Raw genomic sequence first — 17,549 nt, forward strand, 5'->3', positions numbered from 1 at the left:
TTTGGGCTTCATTGCATCAAAATGAATTGTTGCTGAGTGTAATAGCACCTTTAAAAAGTTGAGGAGACTAATTGACTTTTTAGCTAAAATTCGAGGGCCTATTTGACCATTTTCCCTTATGATTTTACTACTTTTGGCGTAATCTTAAGCAAAATTGTGTCGACGTCTATGTATCATGCATGAGAATATGAGATCAGAAACTAACATTTGCTTAGTACGCACAAGGAGTCCCTCACTATGGTTGGTGAGACTTCATCTCGGGTTATTGTTCCCAAATCTCACCCCTGTGACCAATTAACTAAAATGTCCATGTGGACTTGTCATATGTATGTTATTGTTGAGGTATCATGTTCTACCGTCAAAATCAAGCGTTTACACCAAAAGTTATAGGTAATAATGAAGATGCGATTGTATTTCATGATATTTACGTAACATTTCGCATCATATTTTAATCGTAAGATGTTGGACTTGATCTCCAAACCTCCGCTAACATCTAGCTACTACGTTAGTACGTGGTACATACTCAAGATTAATGTTGATGTCAATTGTCACCATCAAACGTGAGAGAGGAATAAGTAGGTTGTGAGTATTGTAGAGCAAGATTATATTATATTCATCAAGCTAGAATTGAACAAAATCTAAGGCGTATCATTCGATTCAATTGATGTAATATAATCATTCAATTTGAGATGGAGCGAATGTGCAGCCTCGAGCGGTTGGGATGACGACAGGCCATCTAATTTCTAATTATAATTTCATCATCTTCTTTCTCTCATATAAGTCCAACAATGGGGTGTTTCGTGTTTGATAAATAATTGTTAGCTGATTGAGTTAGTGAGTTTAACTAGTTGATAGTATTAACTGACTGTAGAAAAGTGTTTGGTAAATGAGTTATTATCTGATAGCTGATTACATGCAAAATTACTTTTTCAAAAAACTGTTTTTTAGCATTTTGGAGTGATTAGTTGTGATAAAAAGCTAATTAATGAAACACTCATATTGATTGTTTAACCAAATTAAACAGTTCAAATAAGTCAAAGCTATGTTACCAAACACGGCCAATATACGAGGCAACCCAACCAAATTAGTAGAATAATTGACTTTGCAATCATAAGATTCAAGTTTGACTCTCCGCGGGGAGCTTCAATGATATGTAAAATATGCTCGATAATTACCAAAATATCATCTCATTTTTTCCATACTCTAAGCTAGACTACTTCAAATTCAACGGCTAATAACTTGAGTTTTACCGTAAAGTTTGATTCTTACTCATAAATAAAGCAATTTGCATATCAATTATCTTGTATTAAGCTAATTAAGTAAGCACACATACAAGAATTAATCATGCTTTTACCGTAAAGTTTGATTCTTACTCATAAATAAAGCAATTTGCATATCAATTATCTTGTATTAAGCTAATTAAGCACACATACAAGAATTAATCATGTTTCATGTTTGTACTAATTAACAATTGCTTACCAATTAATTATCTTTTTTTTTTATATAAAGGAAAATGAGATACCCACGCTACTACGTCTCCACCAAGACTCGAATGCATCACCTCCCACATAGAAAAACAACTTAGTATCATTAGACCACAAGATCCTTGGTAATTATCTTAAACTATTGAATTCAAATATGACAATATATAGTAGTGTTACAACTTTGAATTAGTCCAATTCGTTTTGACTATGGAATACCAAAATCATTAATCGGAATGCGAAAAAATTAACAATACTAAAAATAGGGTTTAATTTGCAGGTTGGTAAATCCCCATATATAAGAGCTTCTGGATGCAATATAATGGAGCTTTCCAGCCATGGCAGATGGTAATAATAATATATCTGCAGTGAAGTCATGTTTGTCTGACAGAGGCACACGATCGAGTTAACCTATATATGATTATGATGCTTCCATGAATACAGGCTTCACAAGCACTCATGTTCCTTAAGAGATCAGCGTGGGGTGGGGTTTCATTCTTCTTCATTTCCAAATCATTTTAATTAAATAAAGATTTTGATCTTCTTTCTATTATTGTTGTTATTATTTTTTAATTTTTAATTATATTGCAGCAAATTATATAATAATCTTCAGTGGAGCTTTTATGATTATAAATAATGATTTAAAGTGAAAGCTAAATGGAACTTCGAAATCTATCACTTAAATAATTACCCTTACCCATATATATATATAGTCTGGCTCCTATAAGAATAAAGTTTTATCTGAGAAGGGTGGATACATTCTAATCATCGATTTAGTAAATCTAATGATCGGAGAATAAACAAAAATAAAAACAAAAACACGGGTTTAATTTCATAAATATACAAAGTTTTGTATATTTATGAAATTGACCCCGTCATTTCTTCTCTTATTTTCTAGCAATTATCATCTTAGATAGACGGCACAAATTAGTACACACTTCTCCTGAGAAGCCCAGTTCTCATTTTATATGATCTTGATTCTATGTGTGTGTTGGTGCGCATGCATGTGTACGTGCACACGTGTAGTGAGATCACATGTAAACGGTTCGACTTTTCACGCAAAGTGCGCATACTTACACTTTTGTGGTGCATATTTAGAGTTTTTAAAATTTAATTGTGCATTTGAATCATGCACTTTTAGAAATTTTCACTAAACATGCAACATAAATTCTAAAAGTGTATAACATAAGTCAAAATAAATAAAATATAAAAAAAAATTAGAGAAAATTCTTAAAGTGCAAAATAAGAACGGTAGAATTGTAAATGTGCAAGCCCGTACAGTTTGCATGAAAAGCACTGTACGCATATGATTCAAATTATATATATTATGATTCAAAGTTGTAGGTACTAGCTAGTATATAGTGTTCGTTAAATGTACTGATTTAATATCTTTATTTCTTCGTTCTTTTCCCCGGCCTTTTTCATCACTCCCTCTCACACTCTCACTCGTGTGATAAAATGTGCAGTGGGAGTAATAGTTTTTTAAAAAGTTATTAACACTTGTCCCGGCATTTCAAGGGATGGGAGTAAGAACATCATTATCTTAATCGTTGAATTTCATCACAAATTAATCAAAAAAAAAAAAAAAAAAATAGTGTGACTACGTAACTAAATGGCATTATTCAATATAATCATAGTCCATAATGGTAAAGATTTATAGGAACAGGAAATGTGTTGGTGTAATTGATTATTCTGATAGTTTTTATATGTATAGGGTCCGGTTTTTTCCGGGCAGATTTGCGGACTAAAGAAATACACCGCAATTTCTGCATGAATGCACGGCACTACTCCAGCATGCATGTACCGATGCACCACAACTTCTCCATGAATATAATGCACCATTGTACTCCAGCATGCTGAACTTAAGGAATGCATCACAATTACTCCACCAATGCACTGTACTCCAGCCGAACTAAAGGAATGTCTCACAATTACTCCACCAATGCACCGCACTACTCCAACATATTTATTTTCTTTACATTTTTTCCCTTCTGACTTGACATCATTTGATTTTTTTTTTAGATTTGGAGCCACATGAGCAGGGGAAACTTAGGAGGGGTAAATAGCATTTTCCTCTTTTTTTTTTTTTTTTTATCAGTTATGAATTCTTTTCAGTTGTATCCATCCTCTTTTTTCTTTTCATTTTAAATTGTTTATAATTTTTTTTTGGTTGCCCAAAGGTATCCCTCCCGCCAATAGTGAGAAGACTAATCCTGCATCCCAACAGTCAACACACTAAGTGGTAGGGGACTGGCCAAATGGTTTGCTCCATTCACATGGGTGGGGATCAAACCCCCAACCTCAGCTCATGCTTAAGGGACGAGGTGCTGAATCATCACGCCAACCATGTTGGTTAAATTGTTTATAATGTTAAATGTAATACAGTAACTTGTACATTCGGTTCACTTTCTTGCACACTTACAAATTCTTTCTAATTTTATATCTTGCCTTATTTATGATGTATTGATTATTTCTATTTGGGGATTATGCCCCAATCCACTATATTTGACCTCAACATTCAATGGCCTAATGATCTATTATGAGAAAAACAGCCCAACTAAGTGGAATCCAAGAAGAGGTTCGATATGATCCACTAGGTTGACTTACCAAGCTCATATCTTGCCATGACGTTTCATAACCACTTTCTAAATCTAATCAACTTCTCTTGATTTCGAAGGAGAACTTTATTTACTGATCAAAAAGAGAAGCGAGTTGGAAACGTCAAGTTTGATATGACAATTTGAGCAACGGAATCGACAAGGTGATGTATCAATCTATAGATTGGTCTATTCAATTAGTTACCTAGCACAACTAGTTAACCATTGGTACCCTTCAACATCAAAATATTAGTGGATAATAATACTATAATAGCATGATCTCATCTCCATTATATATTTACCCCGTCTCCAGTTATGGAGTAATGAATCTACAGTTATGGAGTTATGAATCTACAGTTATGAGATTATGAATCTACAGTTATGGAATTATGAATGTACACTTATTGATCGAATTATGAACAAAAAGCTCTGACATTATGAACTTACAATTATGAACATATAGTGATAAAATTATGAACATAGAGCTCTAAAATTGTGAACATAGAGCTTCGAAAATTATGAATGTACAATTATGGAGTTATGAATGTACAGTTATGGAGTTATGAATGTACAGTTATGGAGTTATGAACGTACAGTTATGGAGTTATGAATGTACAGTTATTAACATATAGTAATAAAATTATGAACATATACTCCTATAACGAAGTGGTCTGAAATTTTTTTTTAAAAAAGATGATAACAACGCCTAACGGCATTGTTACACGTGTCCAGCAATGCATGTTGGACACGGGTCCATAGCATAACGATTGTCTAACTTTGGTGTTGGATTGTTTAACTTAAATTTAATCTAAATCCTAATTCATTTGTGAGAGTCCATTGGGTCCTATCGTTTTGGACTTGGGCTTGGCCATTTATGCCAACAATCTCTCCTTATATACAATTTCCTTTTTTAAACTCAAGCAATATTTAACTAGTTATTGATATAAAAAGAGATCCATTTTTCTATGTTCTTTTTTTAGGTATTGAGAAAAATTCACAATCATTATTTGCATAAATTTTATTGTGGACCATGGTCCACATACCAACGTGGACTAGGTAAAAGAAACGACATCGTTCGAAATTTTTTCCCTTAACAATTGTAGACAGCAAATTCCGTTATGGTCCATGTAACAACTTCTCTTATTATTGAGTTTTCATTTTATACACATTGTAATATCATTATAACATCACTAAAGTATCATTCTAATTCAACTACAGTTTCATTTTACAATGTACACTCGATATGTGAGAATTGTTATTCAGTTTCATTTTTATACACAATATAGTTTCATTACAGCACCACTAAAGTATCATTATTATTTAACTATAATTTAATTTGACAATATGCATTCAATGTGTGAGACATGTTATTCAGTTTCATTTTATATACATTGTTGTTTCATTACAAGAGCACTAAAGTATCGTTCTAAAAATCCAACTTCAGTTTCATTTAACAATATACACTCAATATGTAAGATTACTATTCAGTTTCATTTTATACACAATATAGTTTCATTATGACACCACTAAAGTATCATTATTATTCAACTACAGTTTCATTCGACAATATACAGCCAATATGTGATCTGTTATTCAGTTTCATTATATATCCAATGTAGTTTCATTACAGGCTTACAGCACTATGAAAGTATCATTCTAATTCAACTACAGTTTCATTTAATAATATACACTCAATACGTGAAACCTGTTATTCAAGTTCATTTTATACACATTGTAGTTTCATTACAGCATCACTAAAAAAAAAAAAAAAAAAAAAAAAAAAAAAGTGCTATGTAGAACGTAACGACGGCAGTTTTTTTTCATTAAAGAAAAAAAAAACGGTGCCCTTTTAACTTTGTAAACCATTGTCCACTGTATAACGATTGCACTAACTGAGAATGTACACGGGATAAACTACATTTTTATAAAATAGCCTACAAATCACATATGAGAAGTAAATCACACTAAGAAAATCATGTCATAAGCTTGACATGAAATCATGTTTCACTCATTCGGCTATCCCTTTCCACGTTGTTGTCTTATCATGATGGAGAACCTAAGGAATTGTGGACTAGGATTAATGCATAATATGACAAATTGGGCTAACCCATAGTTGTGAGTACAGCCCAAAAGAATGTTTTTTCTTTTCTTCTTCTCAAACTTCATCCTGTGACCAACTGAGCTGTCTACATGAGAATATTTTTTCTGTTTTGACGGGCTAAGTTGTGGATGGGATAGAATCCGTTGTGAACCTCATCGATCGGCCCCATCCAGCCTCCAGTCAGGTTAGGATCATGTGTTACCACTTACGCCAAAAGTTATAGCTAGTAGTGAATGTGCAACTTACTTTCTTACTTATAAACCGTCTTGTTCCAGACATGCTGGGGTTGCTAGGTGCTGAACATGACTTTTAAGACTTTACCGACCTCCGCCCAACAATCCATTAGTCACCAAGTACTAGACAACCCTGCCCAACAAGCCACCTGTCGTCTATGTTGTCATTAGTTACGGTGGCTGATTGTAAGTATCAGGTTTGACCCTGCACTGCACATGGCGACTCTCTTGATCTCCCACCAAAAAACACATCAACTTATTATTATTATATCATTCAGGTTAGGTGTGCTGCTTTGAACCTTCCCTGCAATGGCTTTCTTCGATCATGTGTGACGCTGTCCTCCTGTGTCGGATTGGTTGCAGAACAGAAAAGGAGGACATCTGTGATTAGTTTAGGCGCAAGAATACAAAAGAACAGACAGGAAGACGAAGAATGCATGGAAGGTGAGGTGCGTAACGGTCACTGCACCTGCACATTTTAAATTGCTTTCGCAGATCAGATCTCAACCGCCCACTTGTAGTTTTAATTTAGTGGTTTACTGAACACATATACATTATCTCACCCACTAATTTAGGTACTCCTCAATCCAAATTCCAAAGTCAATACAAACAACTAAAAACCATGTCAGTTGAATTGCCATATGGGATGGAGAATTTAGATTTATAAACATGATATAATTATTTAGAAAAATTCTATAATGTCAAGCAAGAAGCTCGAAGAGTTGTCTTGGCAGCCATAATATTTCAAATTTAATTTTGTGTGGGGATTGTCTGTTGACTTTTTTGGTTTGAGTGGTTAACTGTGAGCAACGACGAGCCATAAGGCCAACTTCATCTAAAACGGCTCTTCGAGTAGCACTAATGAGCTTTCCCATCAATCTAAAGAAGTAACAGGCTATTTAGTTGAATGTAATTTTCTTGCAACTGAATTGAAATTTGTTGAAACCCTAAATATTAATTACATTGGTTAAATATTACGAAATATATGTCTTATAAAATATCTCTAGCATCCCAATTTGCTAAATAAATAAATAAATAATTGGTTTTTTGATCTGCTGATTTTTTTTAAAAATAATTTTTTTTTTTTTTTTAAAAACTAGTGAGCTCTATCACCAACATTGTCTAGCGGGTGCATGCATTGCATGTGACCACTGGGAGTGTTGGGGGGTCGCCAGCAAACGACCACCTTGCTTCTTCTTTCTTTCTTCATTTTATCTCTTTGTCAAGTGACTTGACAAAACCCAAAAACATCCCAAACCAATAACCATGCTCTAATAAGATCAAATTGAGCTGTCTTTATCCATCCCTCACTTCATCTTTAATTTATGTGGCCGGTCACATCTAGTTTAGTCGTACTCATTTCTTAGCTCTGTGATTCTATAATCTCGATACGTTCGTACCATCGCAATATATAAAAAAAGATTATGGTTGATGCTAGAAAGACTAGGCAGTGTAATTTGACTGTACACACTATTTGCCAGCCTAAGAAAACCAAATGGTTACCTATAAAGCTAGAAGTCAATAATTTGGTGCATTATTATGGCGTTGAATAATTGATTTAGGAATGTATTTACTCACAAAATGGGCAATCAAATTGACAAGTTGAGATGAGGGATGAGTATTGTGTCATTTCATGTCCAATATGGTGGGTCTTTATACATCTTCAATCATATATTTTTTTCTTCTTCCCCGCCGCTGTCGTTTTGCTCTTTGGCTCTTTACTCAGCTCGTCGTTTTGGATGGGGCCCTACACACCTGATTAAGTGCAAGTAACAATTATATTGCAGCTGCAAATGGCATTAAGCAATAATAATAACAGTAATAGTAAGACCAAACATAATTCTATGATTTTGAATTATATGAAGTCAATGTTTAGCTGTTTTGTTCCTTTTTCATTAGTAAACTTTGTCACTTTCACCAAAAATTGATGTGTTCTTTTTTCTTCTGTTGTTAGTGGCGCATAGTAAAGTAATTTAAAATCAAGATTATCTGTCATAAAATAAATTAATTAAAAATATACAATGTTTTGCACAAGAAAGGAGTTTACCCGGTGTACACCTTCAGATAGTGGTTGCATTGCAGGTTTTCCTCGTCAACCAAAAAATATATATACAATGCTTCACACACAAAATTGTGTCAGCGTCTGTAGTGTGGAAATTATGCTTAAAGTGAACAGATCCCTTGTGTGCACTGGTATTTGGCCCTGTTTGTTGAGCTATTGAATCACCGTGATTTACACCCTCCCAAATGCTTTGTCGTATCGGGGTGTGTGGAGTTTAGGATTGGGGATTCAACTTTTTGAGAGAAGAAAATATTCTATCAATGTCATAAATAACATCATCTGGGGATCAAAACTTTGACCTAAATTATACTTTTCATTAAAAAGTAGAGATTAAGTTTAATGAAACAAACAAATGACAACATAATTGTACTTGTTATCCAATAATATTATACTCTCTTGTATTATTAATTAAAGATAATAAAATACAATATCTATAAACCAAAAAAACAACCAAGGCAATCATACACCTTAAGGGGGCGTTTGGTTCAGGTTATATAAGATAACCAAGGGAATGTGACATTCCAAAGCTCACATTCCGGTGTTTGGTTCATATTATCTCAGGGAATCTAACATTCCCAAGGAATGTCACATTCCCTCCACATAGGATTTTGAAGGGAATGTGATTCCCTTCAAAATCTTAGGTAATCTAAGATAACCTTGGTTATGTTAGTTATATATATATATATATATATATATATATATATATATATATATATATATATATATATATATATATATTTGTAATTATATATATATATATATTTTTATTTTTATTATGTTATGTTAGTTTATAAAATAATTTTGTTTCTCAAGTTCAAGATTTTAGTTAATATTTTAAAATCATGTGATTATATATGATACCGTTATCTTATTTATTTATTTTAATTTTTAAATTTATTAAAATATATGAAAATATGTTAAGGATATTATAGTGTGTATAAAAGATAACCCTAAACCAAACATCATTATATTACATACCCCAATTTTAACCAAACACAGGAATCTAACATTCCCAGTAATCTAACATTCCCAGCAATCTAACATTCCCTAAGGTAATCTTACATTCCGTGAACCAAACGACCCCTAAGAATTTTCAAAGATACACCATCCTTCTCATAATAACAAGAATAGTTTTTCTTTTCCTCTCAAAATGAATAGTTGAATCACTTGAATGAATAAAATATGATTCTCGTACTTGAAAGTTGAAATTCACAAATTCGATTCATGCCAAGATTCTTTCAGTTGAACCCAGAGTAAAGACTTCTCTTTTGTGATTTGTAGGTTAGTACATATAAGTGGAAAAAAATATTATTTTAACTCTAATTTCATCCCGTGTCATTCTTTCATTTAGAGTTAAATTAAAATATAAATAAATAAGAAAAGAAAGTGTTTAAAATATCATACTTTTATTTTGGTATTTTTGTGTATTATTTTTCGTATTTGTGTTATCTAGAATTGAAAGAAACTAGAAGTCAATAATTTATGGAATTTGTATCTTATTTCTTTTCTATTACCAATTATTTATCCTAGATTAACTCGACCAAATAGGAACTAGAATAACTATGCTTGCCTCGTTAATCTCATTCAAACCCTTTTCACAGTCTCACACAAAGTCAAGGCATCTTGGAAGGGGGTGATGATTGGGTTTTAGTGGTTTTGCCGGGGTAGTTGGGTCTTTCTGCCTGCATTAACGGCTATATTTTCAGTGCTCCAGCTCCCAAGAAATGCCCCTCTTCTGCAGCCACGTGACACCAACAAACCCCTATTTTTCCGCCCAGTTTTGTTCTCACTTGGCGGGAAACCCCCTTCCTGTGGCCCCCACTGTTAATAACACCTCCAACTCATTTCGTCAGATACTCAGTCACTCTCCCCTGAGCCGGTCCCACGCACGGCGAGCAAAAAAAAAAAAAAAAAAAAGTAAAATCTCATACCAATCCCGGCCGACACGGCGTGACTGTGCCTTGTTATTTCAAGAACAGAAAGATTCAAACACCAATAAATAAATTAATAAAATTGAAATTCAAAACTGTTGAATTGAAAAAACTAATTTTTTTTTTTTTTTGGGGTTGAAAATTTTCCCTCCAGGAATTACACATACAGCCAAAAGAATTGGAAGGTTTCAGGCGGGGGACGGTTGGCAGGTGGGATCGGCGGAGGAAGGGATGTCCGGTCCGAACCGGCAACCTTCGAGCATGAACACAATGTCGGTCATGGTGGGACGGTTAAGGGGATCAGGAGCGGTGCAAAGCAATCCAACTTTGATCCCTAACAAGAATTCTTCCCATTCTGAGGATTCAGGGTCCAGCTCCAACAATCCTGGTTCTAGCAACTCCGAGATTTGGCCTCTCTGCAATTGCCTCTTCACCCACTTCACAATGTCTTCACTTTCCGTGAACATCACCGGCCGTTTTCCGGTGAGAAGCTCGAGTAACACAATCCCGAAGCTGTACACATCTGATTCTCTCGTGGGTTCGCCCGTTAGTGCGGCTTCAGGTGATACGTAGCCTAGGGTGCCAACCGGGGTTGAAGTAGAGGGCTGTGATGGAGGAGCAGCCACTGTCACTGTGAGCTTGTCTAGGCCAAAGTCTGCTAGGTGAGCTTCAAAGTCTGCGTCGAAAAGGACATTTTGGGGCTTGATGTCTCCATGGATAATTGAGGATGTGTGAAGGAAAGCGAGGCCTCGGGCAATGCCTAGCGCGATGAGATGGCGCATTGGCCAGTTGAGAACGTGGCCGTCTTGGTGGGATGCTTCTTGCAGCAATGTGGCAAGGTTGCCGTTGGGCATGTAGTCATACACTAGGAGCCGGAGGTCCGGGGGGCCAGCATAGTAGCCCCGGAGAACTGTTAGGTTCCTGTGTTTCACCCTGCCTAGCGATTCCGCCTCTTTCCTGAACGTGTTTTCGTCTAGTGATCCATCCGGGAGCCTGCGGACCGACAGCACCATTCCATCGTTGTAACACGCCTTGAAAACCACCCCGTATCGCGTCCTGCTCAGCACGTTTTCCTCGTCAAACTGCCTCGTGGCTTCTATGGTTTCGGCTAATGTGATCTTGTTGTTGAACATAACAAGCTTTGGTCCACCGTTTTCGCTGCTGAGACGACCCCCGCTGGTTCTTGAACTAGCCCTTGCAGGGCTGTGTTTCTTTTCCCCAGCTGCTGCCTTCTCTTTGAGCTTATTGCGCCACCTCAACAAGCTGTAGGTGTAGAAGCAACAACATGATGCTAGGAGAAGAGCTCCACTTGCAGCTATGGCTATCAACATAACCAGCCTATTCCCTTTACCATCACCACCTCCCTCACATTCTTTGCTCAAGGGTTTCCCACACAAACCTTGATTGCCAGTGTAATCTGATGGGTCGTTAAGACGAGACCCCAACTTCAAAGGAATCTGACCAACCAGCTTGTTGTTCGACACATTGAAGTTTGCCAAGTTCGAAAGGAGAGTAAGATTTTCTGGGATCTCTCCGGTCAGGTTGTTACTGGACAGATCCAAGATCACTAAATTTGATAGGTGGGATAATGACTCTGGTATGTGACCGGAAAGATGATTCGAGTCTAGTACCAGTGAAGTTAAGGATGAACAATTCGAGATGTCTACTGGGATTTCACCTGTAAAATTGTTGTGACCCAAATCAAGGATCCTCAAATGGGAAAGATGAGAAAGATCAACAGGGATTTGACCACTCAGAGAATTGGAATGCAAGCTCAGTACTTCAAGAACAGAACAATTACCCAACTCAGGAGGAATCAAGCCAGAAACTCGATTGTTAGACAAGGAAAGAACAACTAATGACTTCAAGAAGCCAAAAGTAGAGGGAATGGGACCAAAGAATGAATTGGAAGATAGGTTCAAATACTGCAAACCCAATAAGCTACTGAAACCTTCAGGAACTTCACCAGATAACCTGTTCTCCTGCAATGCAATCACTTGCAGGTTAGGCAAACCAGAAAGATCAAATGGCAATTCCCCAGATAAATGCTGCCTACTCAAATCAAGAGCTTTTAACTTGTACAGACTACCAATACTGCCAGGAATTCTCCCCGAAAAACCATTGCTACTCAAATTCAGAACAGACAGCTGCTGTAAGTTCCCAATGCTGACAGGAATACTCCCAGAGAACTTGTTTGAACTGAGGTCCAGTGTACTCAAGTTGCTCAACGCCATTATCTCCTCCGGCAAGGTTCCGGTGAGAGCATTGCCTCCCAAGTCCAGATTCCCAAGATTAAGCAAATCACCAAAACTTGAAGGAATTGAACCATTAAACTGGTTTCTACCCAGTGACAAACTCGTCAAGTTTCTAAGCTGACCTAAGAATGCAGGAATGCCCCCGTTCAAGTGATTTCCTCCAAGATCAAGGATCTTCAAACTAGTGCAGTTAGTGATCTCAACAGGAATGACACCCTCAAACGAGTTATTCGCCATTTTCAATTCCTCCAATGCCCATAAATTTCCAATGGCACCAGGGATTTTGCCGGAAAAGGAGTTTCCAGAAACATCTAGAGAAGTTAATGAAGAATTGTTTGTCAAAAACAGGGGGAAATTGCCGTGAATGCTATTCTGCTGGAGATCCAACATTTGTAAAGTAGTCAAACACAGAGATGATTCAGGTGGTACAATATCTGTGAATGCATTAAAACCTAGCTGAACAATCCGAATAGATGGAGGATAAACCGAGACACTGCAGAACATCGAAGCCGGTATTGAACCAGAGAGGTTGTTATGCGATAGAGATATCACCTGAAGCTTCGGAAGCGCTCCGATGGCGGCGGGAATGACGCCGCTGATTGTGTTGCCTTGGGCGTTAAGATGCACCAGCGATGAACAGTTGGCGATTGCGGAGGGCAGAGTCCCTTCCAATTCGTTGTCCGCAAGCCAGAGGTACTGAAGCTGCTGGAGCTCTCCCAAGCTCGCCGGAATCTCGCCGGACAAGCGATTGCTCGAGAGGTTAATGTACTGGAGCTGCGAGAGGCTCGAAATGTTCCTCGGTATCTCTCCGGTGAAAGAGTTGGAAGAGAGATCGAAGTAGCGGATACTCTGCGGGAGGTCCCCGGGGATGCCGCCGGAGAGCTTGTTCCCGGCGACATTGAAGATTTTCAGGCCGGCGAGCTTCGAAATTTCCGGCGGCATTCCGCCGGAGAACGAGTTGTACTGCAGAAAAACAGAATTCAGGAGCGAGCATTTCGCGAGGGAGGAAGGAACACTCCCGTTGAATGAATTGGAGCTGATGCTCAGCTTACGTAGCAACCGGAGATTAGCGATTTGCGGGGTAAGCGGGCCGCCGAGCTGGCGCCGAGGGAGGTTGAGTTCACTCACGCGACCATTCTCACATTTCACGCCGCCCCAGTCGCAGGGAGCCGCCGGCGACGACGAGTCCCAGTCGGCGAGCGCGTCAAGCGGGTCGTGAACACTGAGCTTGAAAGAGTTAAGCGCCTGGATCTCGGCTAGGTTCTCGGCGCTGCGCTGGGCGGCGCATGCACAGGAAACAAGAACAATACAGAAAATCAGTGCAGGGAAGATGGAAGACATGGATGGAAACGGTATCATTTCAGGTCTATAGTCTATACTGAGAACCAAGGGAAACAGGTAGCCATACTCATAGATACACACACAACCTCTCTCTCTCTATATCTGTGTATGTAAAGCTTTCTCTCTCTAGAGAACAGAGCAGAGAAGCCCGAGAGTGATGAAGTATTTGTGTGATATTGTTAATGGTGATTATGGGTTGGCACTTTTAACCTCTTATGGGTCGAATCATTGGGCCCTCATGTGAACTTATCCACGCCTAAAAAGAGGAAAAATAAAATCCTTTAACAGGAAAATAAATAAACCATGTTTGACAACCTTTTCAAGCAAAACAGTAACCTTACCCGAAAATGTTACGTGTACTTTCATTTTATACTTTTAATTTGTATTTTTTCATACAAAATCTAGAAATAGACATTTATATTAAAATTTACATAAAAAAATAGCTTATCAGAGCCCGTTACATTAAGAGTGATATTTGAGAATACATATAGTAAAACTCAACATTACCACATAGTATGAAATTGACGTGTTGTACTGTGTACAAATGTACAGTATTCACAAAAATCATACTCCAAGTCTCCAACTCCGGTTAGTGGTTTAATTAATGATAACTACTCTATATATCGTTAATCCTGACTCACATTGTAAGGTATACCATTTATACATGTTCATTTTTAACATATTGTACTGCAAGTTAATTTTGAGTGCACTATATGTTTATTTTTAGGTAGTACAAAAAAAAAAAAAAAAAAAAAAAAAAGTTATACGATACATTAAAAATGAACATGTACCAAATATAACACGCCCACTAAAAATAAATAAACATGTAGTACAATAAAAACGAATATGCATTATACTAAAAATAAAAATGTATATTAGTGATTCAACTTACAATGTAACTCATGGTCCACGATCGCATTGTTCTTCAGCTTACTTGAGTCGTTTTCGCATAAATTGTTTTGACGTATTTCATGTAATAAAATCATATTGTAATATAATTTCAAGACATAATTTTTTTTATAAAGTAAGATGGTTTTTTTTTTTTTTACAACATATTGTATTTAGTGTAGATTTATATCTGTTGACTCAAAGTGTTTTGTCAAAGTTGTGCAAAAAGAATTCCAGTTCTATAAAGGAATATCAGTCATAAGAGGAATAGCTAATTAAGAATACTAGTTCTAAAGGGAATTGTTATTGAAATTTTTCTAGTTCTAGTTTGATTAGGAATAGCTTTGTTATTCACGAATATGTTAGGAGTAGTTACTATAAATAGGGATTGCCCTTTATTGTAGAACTCAGGCATTCAACATTGATCTTGTGAGGTATGGGAGTTTTTGAGAATATGATACTAAATTTCCCTAGAAAGTAGTACATGTGTTTAGGTTTCAATAGTTTGGTAGGAATGATCATTCTATTGTGTAATCTCAGGTTCCCAACAATGTACTTTAAATATTGAGCTTTTAGTGGATTTAGGCAAGTTCTCAAATTGAGAAGTGCCTCGCAGATTAGGGTTGTTTGCCCAAACTGCGTTAGAGATCGTTTGTGTTACAACGTCAGTTTCGAAATCACTGTGTGCTGCGCTCTACAAATTTTCAATTGGTATTAGAGCCAAACTACTTAAGTTACTAGCAGAATCCTAATGCAGTTTCCAAGATAAGGACTATCAAACACAGAAGGGATACAATGCTATGAGTGCAAAGGGTTTGGACACATCCAGTCAGAATGTTCAACATACTTTAAAAGGAAGAACAAGACATACATGACGACATTAAGTGATGACTCAGACAGTGAAGAAGACACCAACACCAATTTCGTAGCATTCACCGCAAATCATGAAAATAACAACCGAGAAGATGTACAAGAATTACTAGAGGCATATACTCAACTACATGCCAAATGGGAACAAATCATCAAAATAAATCTAGATCTCATGGAAGAAAATCAGTTTCTAAAAGATGAAAAAGATATAGGAGAAAAACGCCTTAAAGATACCCAGAATGAATTAATGGAGTCGAAAGGCAGAGAGGCCAAACTGTTACAAGAGATCAAGGAACTAACTAAGAGGCCTAGATCTCCAAATCCAGCATCCAATGAAAGTCATTCTTCTGAAATTCCTGAAGTGTCGCAACATCACTTCCAACACCGAAGGAGGATCAGATGCTATTACTGTCACAGACTAGGGCACATAAAAGCATATTGCTTCAAAAGACAAAATGATATGTATTACAGACAAATCAACAGAGATTGGTCAGTACAAAGCAAGAAAATCTGGGTAAGAAAATATCAGAATGTTGCCTACACCTCAAAAACTAGCAAAGAACAAAACGTATGGTATTTTGACAGCGGGTGTTCAAGGCATATGACAGGAAATCCAGAAAATCTGGAAAACATTCAGTATAAGAATGAAGGACATATTACCTTTGGAGATGGAGGAAAAGACCAGATCATTGCAAGTGGCACCTTGAATGTCCTTGGGCTGCCTAGGTTGCCAAAAGTCCTTTTAGTACAAAGTTTAAAAACAAATCTAATCAGCATAAGTCAGCTTTGTGAAGATGAACTCAAAGTAGAATTCTCTAAAGACAATTGCACTGTGTTTAATCAGAATCACAACTGTGTCATGATGGGAAAAAGGTCCGCAAACAAATGCTATACATGGAATGATGACCTATCTGGTTTACAGACAACTAACAAGCAAAAACAATCACGGCACCAACATATGGGACACATAAATTCTCATGACATCAAATGGGACCAAGAAATATTCCTAGACTATTCAAGTTATTCATCAAACAGTAAGACTTTCAGTGCAGACAGTACAATGGAATCCATGAATGTGGTTATTAATGACACAATTTCAAAAATAACCACTAATGATGACGAAAGTCCCAGAGTTGTTGAAACAACTGTTCCAACACCTCTGACTACTGTTATGCAGAATCACAAAACAGAAACAGAACCAGATGAAGAAAAGGATGATGGCTCTGCAACGATCATTATGAGCCCTGTTCCGATTTCACAGGAACCCTACCAAAATATTCAAGACGAACGCGAACCACCTCCAATCTGTTTGTGCGAGACAGCCCTGGAGGGCGATGGTGGTATGGCGGTTGCAACAGAGCGTTTTTCGGCGATTATTATGTCACAGGAAATTGGAGAAATTCCAGTTTCGTCTAGGTTATCCCATGAAGATAAGATCAGATATTTTAGAGATCATTTTGAAGAGCTTTCACCGGATTTTGTGCTATTTCCAGAAATTAATGATGGCGCAGAATTAGTACGTTCGAAATTTCGGTCAGGAAATCTAGATGCGATTGTAAGGCAGAAGAGACCGATTGATTGAATCTCAGTGGATTCATGTTTGCATGGCCAGAATACATCTCCGATTAAAAGAATTCTCGACAGATTGTCTCAGCTTTGGCGTCGCGCTCCTCCGATGTTCACTTTCCCTTCGGGATGTCGCGGTTGAGGAGAAGTGATGAAATCAAAGGCGTTGGTGGTAATAACATAGGAAGAATAAATCAGATGAGAAATTAGCTGTGATAGGCTGA

The 17,549-nt window shown here is 36.9% G+C and overlaps 1 protein-coding gene across 1 annotated transcript; it reads right to left on the bottom strand.

Annotated features, from left to right (window-relative positions):
- Positions 1-10,474: 10,474 nt before the first annotated feature.
- On the bottom strand, positions 10,475-14,168 carry LOC109177494 (probable LRR receptor-like serine/threonine-protein kinase At4g36180). Its single transcript, XM_019326859.1, has one exon. It carries the CDS (start codon positions 14,017-14,019, stop codon positions 10,594-10,596), a length of 3,426 nt encoding a protein of 1,141 aa, XP_019182404.1. The 5' UTR covers positions 14,020-14,168; the 3' UTR covers positions 10,475-10,593.
- Between the last annotated feature and the right edge of the window lie 3,381 nt (positions 14,169-17,549).

This window comes from Ipomoea nil, unplaced genomic scaffold (genome assembly GCF_001879475.1).
Source record: "Ipomoea nil cultivar Tokyo-kokei standard unplaced genomic scaffold, Asagao_1.1 scaffold0805, whole genome shotgun sequence".
NCBI lineage: Eukaryota > Viridiplantae > Streptophyta > Magnoliopsida > Solanales > Convolvulaceae > Ipomoea > Ipomoea nil.

What these genes read in the sequence shown, in the direction of transcription:
- LOC109177494 (XM_019326859.1), bottom strand. Translation starts at nt 14,019, where the DNA reads ATGATACCGTTTCCATCCATGTCTTCCATCTTCCCTGCACTGATTTTC.